This window comes from Nanorana parkeri, unplaced genomic scaffold, assembly GCF_000935625.1.
Source record: "Nanorana parkeri isolate BGI_ZX_2015 unplaced genomic scaffold, ASM93562v1 scaffold10, whole genome shotgun sequence".
Taxonomy (NCBI): Eukaryota; Metazoa; Chordata; class Amphibia; order Anura; family Dicroglossidae; genus Nanorana; species Nanorana parkeri.
Genome location: NW_017306278.1, coordinates 1540358 through 1547252, shown reverse-complemented (window position 1 = coordinate 1547252; position 6895 = coordinate 1540358). Strand labels below are relative to the sequence as shown.

At 46.9% G+C, this 6895-nt stretch overlaps 1 protein-coding gene across 1 annotated transcript; it reads left to right on the top strand.

Annotated features, from left to right (window-relative positions):
* Window positions 1–4720: 4720 nt before the first annotated feature.
* On the top strand, window positions 4721–6519 carry RASSF10 (Ras association domain family member 10). The gene has a single exon (XM_018555107.1). It carries the CDS (start codon window positions 4933–4935, stop codon window positions 6259–6261), a length of 1329 nt encoding a protein of 442 aa, XP_018410609.1. The 5' UTR covers window positions 4721–4932; the 3' UTR covers window positions 6262–6519.
* Window positions 6520–6895: the final 376 nt, after the last annotated feature.

The window sequence follows — 6895 nt, the reverse complement described above, 5'->3', positions numbered from 1 at the left end:
GCAGCAGAGGCGAGCGTTCGAATCTAAAAGCGGCGCTTATATATAATTCACCGCCCTGAAATATTTATGAACAGGCCGGCCAGTGAAACCTCAACTCGACAATCTCGCGGTTGAAGCGGGAACGCGATCTCACTTCTTCCTCGTTATAATATATTGTTCACAGATCTCTCGGTATAATTCTAGTTAACCTCGTCTGCTGGCAAACACAATTCTTGGCAGATGCGTGATTAAATTTGCAAGTTTATAGCAGCAGATAAAAGGGAGGATTCCAAGATTTGCAGATACCTCACCGAGAGGAGGAAAAAAAACAACAGAGCATGGTGTCAGATTGTGGCTGCTACCCACACACAGCGGAGGCAGACATTGTGCAGACACATTCGGCCTTTCCTCTTTTTTTAGTGCCCCAGTAATAGCTAATGTATCCAAAAGACCCGGTGCAGTCCTTACAGCCAATAGGCCTTAGTAACGGTGGGTGCTTGGTTCCCTGGTGCCCAGCCTGCAGCCAGAATGCTACATGCGGCCCTGTGGTATTTGCAGTATGACCCTTGGGCCCAGTCATTAATGGGAGCAGTTATTTGTAGGCCTCATTCACACGGCCGGCATGTACACCTCCGTGCTCAGGCAGCTCCTGGGAAGGACAGGTGCTGCGTGTGATTAGTACACAGTCCCCTGTCCTTCTCTATGGGAGTACGCAGCGTACGCTGCCCTATGCTCGCCGCGCGTCGTGTATCGCAAAAAAAAAAAAAGGTACTTGTGCCTTTTTACGGCGATTGCCGCGCAGATGTCACCCCATTGGAATCAATGGGTCCGCCTAGCAATCGCTGCCTGCATTGTGCAGGACTGCGCGATCCCGGAGGTCTGCACCGGGCCTGACACTCTATTCAGAACTAACAAAAAAAAACATTTTGCAGATAGGGTCAAATTCTGGGGATCACATTTGTCAATTTTCCTGCAAGAAAACGCATGATTGTTGCATAAAAATGTATCTCAAGCGGAATTCCCCCAAACATCTCTGCTATGTGGTTGGTTTGCATCTAGGGAATTGGCATTTAGTGTGCTCTATCACACCTATGTATGCATGTTACAAGTGTGCACAGGCCCTTAGACTTTACTAGCGGCATGCTTGTTCCAGGTCAGTGACTTAATAGGTAGTAAGCCAGAATCAAAGTATCAGGAGTCTGTGAATGGAGTCTGCACCTTTAAAAAAACAATCAACAATAGCACTTCCTACATGTCCAGCCTGACAACAAAAAATCCCCTTGAAGTCAACTGTGCTCTAATAATCGGCTAACTAATCGATTTTGAAAATAATCGTTAGCTGCAGCTCTAGCACATTGCAAGATATTTGATCAAACTTTTTGTAGTCTTACCTGTCCCTGCAGAACTTGCTGTTGGTATCTTGGTGTCCTTTCTGAAACTGATTTGTGAAGGAAGGGCTCAGCTTTCATTATAACCACCAGCTGAAGTCTGAAGGTTCTAATGAGCTAAGCTGCAGTGTCTGGATCATTTTAGAACAGGATGTGCAGTACAGAGTATGTCACCAGAAATGCAACTTCTATTCCTAAAGGTGTCTTGTTGCCCCCCAATCTGTACTCCATAGAAGCCATGGTTTCCATACTCTGCACTGATGATGGCCAACAAGCCTGAAACAGCTGTATGCAGTTTGGCATAAATGGCTGTATAAGGTTAAAGGAGAACTATGGGGTCAGGGCTTTTCCCCATAGGTTCTTCTTAGGGTAACGGGAGGACACAAACTAGCGCCCTCCCGTCACCCTAGGCTCAGTATACCGCGAGCTACCCGACAATTATGTCTGGATCCGCCCAGCTGCGTGAGTGACAGCTGGCTCTGCCTATCTAGAGGCAGAGCCAGCTGTGCCCGCCCCCTCCCCTGTCGGTTCCGCCAGTCAGCACTGGCGTATTGGAGCGGGGAGAGGGGAATCCAGCCCCTCCCATGTCACGGCAGAGAGCCGTGACAGGATCGAGAGGTGAGCGAACGCCGGTATGTGTTCGCTCACCTCCCGATCTACTGAGCCGACCTGTGACAGTCTCATTGTACAGTTGTCCCAGAGGCATAAGGAATTGTTTGCATGGCTCCACCTACTATGCTAAAATGAGGAATAAACCCTTATTTTTGGGATTTGTGATGGAAGTGAGAGACGCTCATAGTTTCTTATAACAGAAGGTATTTAGGCGTCCTCACTACCAGCACAAACTTAAAAACACGGAGCTCAGTGTCTGCTTATGGGAAAGTGGGTGGAGTCATGCAAATTATTCCTCTTTTAGTCATTTGTGCATCCAAAAGCGTTGGTCAATAGCACAGATAGACCTATAGTTTTACATAACCAGTATTATCAACGTGCATTGTTTCAGGCTACTTAGTCCTCATTAGTGCAAGATATGGCTATGGTCAGATAAAAGACTGAAGGGGAGGACGGAGGTCAGATAGAAGACTGAAGGGAAGGATGGAGATCAGATAGAAGACTGAAGGGAAGGACGGAGGTCAGATAAAAGACTGAAGGGAAGGACGGAGGTCAGATAGAAGACTGAAGGGAAGGATGGAGGTCAGATAGAAGACTGAAGGGATGGACGGAGGTCAGATAGAAGACTGAAGGGAAGGACGGAGGTCAGATAGAAGACTGAAGGGGAGGACGGAGGTCAGATAGAAGACTGAAGGGAAGGACGGAGGTCAGATAGAAGACTGAAGGGAAGGATGGAGGTCAGATAGAAGACTGAAGGGAAGGACGGAGGTTAGATATAGGACTGAAGGGTAGGCCGGAGGTCAGATAGAAGACTGAAGGGGAGGACGGAGGTCAGATAGAAGACTGAAGGGAAGGCCGGAGGCCAGATAGAAGACTGAAGGGAAGGATGGAGGTCAGATAGAAGACTGAAGGGAAGGACGGAGGTCAGATAGAAGACTGAAGGGAAGGACGGAGGTCAGATAGAAGACTGAAGGGGAGGACGGAGGTCAGATAGAAGACTGAAGGGGAGGACGGAGGTCAGCTTTAAACATTGTGCTCCCCCATCCTTCACCCTGTCTTTGTGTATGTGAACTCGGTCCTTAGTACAGTAGATCTTGCACACAGACGTCTATAAGATTTTCATGCCTCAGCATGGGGTGTAATTAAGATTATGTATGAGATACACCCACAATGATTGCCACCCTGAAATAATGGGACTTGTTTGTGGTTGCTGGAAGTGATAACATCTAACAATATGTCGCCACTTTATCTATGCAAAGAAAACATTTTCATTGTTTTCTGTTTTACAACGTTTGCGTATTCTTTTCTATTTCCATCACATGTTGTCATTATATAACTAGTACTGTACCCAACATCTATGTAGTCTCAGCTCCCGTCTGATTGGATACAAATTGGTTGGATTGGGTCCTCAGATTACATAGTTTTGTTGATCAAGGTTTTGTATAGATTGCTCATTTATGGCCAGCTGTTACAATCTGATTGTACAATCTCCTATAGCTCTACAATTATGTTGTGCATGAGCCTTGCTGTTTGGATACAGATTGAATGCATAGTTTATGTACGTCCTCTTCCTTGAATCTTGGTGAGCTTTGTGTATTTCTTCCAGATCTGTGCAGTTATCCAGTGTGAGACTTGGAGCTTCCTGTAATAAAGACCGCTCACTGCTGCTCTCTCTCCTTGTGCAGGGTGACTGGTCTTGTCTCCGCCCCCTCCTGTAATAAAGACCGCTCACTGCTGCTCTCTCTCCTTGTGCAGGGTGACTGGTCTTGTCTCCGCCCCCTCCTGTAATAAAGACCGGTCACTGCTGCTCTCTTTCCTTGTGCAGGGTGACTGGTCTTGTCTCCGCCCGCTGATCTACTGGGATTTTCATGCACAACCATCTCTCGGGTTTATAGGGAATGGTCTGTAAAAGAGAAAATATCCAGTCAGTGTATGTGGCAGCACAGAGGTGGGCTTTATTCCCTGCTGCCACGTATATGGCTGATGTCACTGCTTTGTGCCAGGAGAGCGCTAAATCGAGCGCCCCTAGCACTGTGGTCAAGCTGTCACCAACATCTCCCAGTCACACAGTGATGATCTGGAGCCAATAGAATGGGCTCGCAATCATGTGATCACTATGACCGCCATCACAGTGATCACACGATCGAGAAACCCATGAAGCTGGGTTAGAACTCTTAAAGGGCCGGCGGTAAAGAGTTAACGCAGAGATACAGTCAAGAAAGTACAAGGCTGTATCACTGTGCTTGCTGCGGTAAAAGATTAAAATAGATAATTGACTCCTGACTGAACACATATTGCATTTTACACAGTCAATCTAGCGAGCGGTCCGCGTAAGCATGGTCATGAATACAGCAACTGAAGCTGAAAAACCGAGACTGTAATCCTTCTATTTATATCCATTACTTTTATGAGCAGCAATCCCCTGTTTAGGTAGCTTGTAAGAAAACTTTGAGAACAATTCATAGTAGTGTGTGTGCGCCTCTCTCAGCCCCTCTGTGGGGGAGTAGGCAAATTCTAGTGAGGTAGGGGGCGGGGCCATGTGTCTGGAGGAAAAAAAACTTCAGACAGAGCTGGGAAGGCAGCAGAGAGGCAAGTGCTGGCTTTGGTCTCATTGTGCTGCACAGGGAGAGGAGCTCTCTGTCTGAGAGGCACTGACATGCTTCGCACAACCAGAAGGTGAGCAAAGTCATCAGACTCTGGAGTTCCCCACGTTCTACAAGGAGAACATCAGCGCTGGGCATCATGGGGCCCACCGTCAGAGGTTGCTGAAGGCATGCTCTTGCTTTAAGACTTCACCTGAGTGCACAGATCTCCAGTGGAACTAAACCGTGCGCAGAGGAATTTTTATTGTGAAACTCCTGTGCTAACTTTCTTCCTTGACCGCTCCACACTTGCATGGATTATAGTTCTGGTCTCCTGCACACAGAAAAGTTCTGATCTGCTGGGAGCAGAGATGGAGAGCGAGGAGGAGTGGAAGATCTCGGTATGGCTGTGCCAGGAAGAGAAGCTGGTTTCGGGGCTCACCAGACGCACCACTTGCGCCGATGTGGTTAAAGTCCTGCTTGACGATCACAACGAGAAGGAGCCTGAGGAAGGGTCCATGCTGTTGGGGCCTCCTCACTCTTACTGCATTGTGGAAAAGTGGAGGGGCTTTGAGAGGATACTCCCCAACAAAACTAAAATATTGAGACTTTGGACTGCCTGGGGAGAGGAGCAGGAGAACGTGCGATTTGTGCTGGTTAGGAATGAGGCCTCGCTGCCTAATATAGGACCCCGAAGCGCTGAAGCCAAGGTGGTCCTCAGCAGGGATAGCCAATGTCCTTTTAGAGGAACTACAAAAGCCACAACGGCCCTGACACAAGAAAGGCAGCGCAGGGTAGTTAAAAAGGCTTTCCGAAAATTGGCCAAGATGAACAGGAAGCGGCAGGAGAGTTTTTCCAGAGATTCCAACACAGTGGAGAAGATGGAAACGCTGGTACATATGGTTCTCTCCCAGGATCACACCATCCGTCAGCAGGTGCAGCGGATCAAGGATCTGGACAGAGACATAGAAAGGTATGAGGCTAAAATCCATTTTGACAGGATGAAAAAACATGGGGTTAACTATGTCCAAGATACATACCTGGTCCCTGACAAGGCTTGTGACAGCAGTAAAGAAGACGAAGGTTCTGCAGACCAACTTTTTGTTGACTATGAGGACTACGCTCAGAAATGTGAGGGGGTCCTGTTACTTCAGGATCAAATAACACAGCAGGAGGAATTGATTGAGGAGATTACTGCCCAGATCCAAGAGGAGCTAAATAAAAGGTGGATGGACCGGCGTCAAGAGGAACTGTCCTCAAAAGAACAGGAGACGGACTCTACAAGCGGCGACCTTGTGGACTGTGAAAATGAACTCTTCCTTGAGCAAGAGAGGGTTAAAACGGAGCTCAGTACCAGTCTCTACATAGGACTAAGGTTGAACACAGACCTGGAGGCTATGAAGGCCGATTTGGAGTACACCCAAGAAGTGTGGAATGAGAAAGAGAATGAACTGCAAAGTCTTTTGCAGAGTCTGAGTGCCGTGGAACTTTCTGATACCCAGGAGAGCTCTGAGGAGCACAGTCCAGGTTGTTCCGAAGTGGTAGAGAGAAGCTCTGTCGACAGTCCAAGAGTATGGGTTGAGAAAGATGTGGAAAGGTGTACAAACTGCGAAGGGAACGATGAAGATTCAGACACGGGATTAAGTTCCATGCATAGCCAGGACTCGGATTCTGCACAAGTCTGTGAATCTTTGGTATAGCTGACATTCCCCGCTGAAGCCTCAGGGGCACGGGGAAACAAACTCTATTTAATTCCTGACGTTGGAAGGTCCAACTTGGTATCTTTATCAACAGATCACAGTCACAATTGAACTTTCCAATGCTTAACAGTTTCTATTTGCACATCACTGGCAAGCACATTTGAAACTCTGGGAAACTCTTCCCATGGAATGTGAGGTTTATTTTATACTCTGACTGTAACTTTTCTATTATATTTGCGCAATATAATGCACAAAAAACCCACGCAGGAGAATTCTCCTGGCTTGACAACCCTAAAAACACTAGGTACAGTTTGTAAGCTTATTTTTTGTAATAAATATTTGCTAAATGATGATTTTACCCATTTATTATTTATTTTTATGTCATCTTTTTTTTTAAAGTGATTGTTTATTGAAGCTCAGAACTTAAATCTTAACAAATGCATTCAAGTAACTTAAGATACATTGTTGTTAATAGTTATTTGTTTATCACTCGGCCGTAGATCCTCCAACCATCTCTGAATTGGTGCTGACACTGTCCTTCCTTCTGGAGGGGGGCTACTTTTGTTCCCCGTGGGTGTTGTAAAGTAGTCACCGGTCCAAGCTCCCCCCCGGGATGGACTACAATCTCACGTTT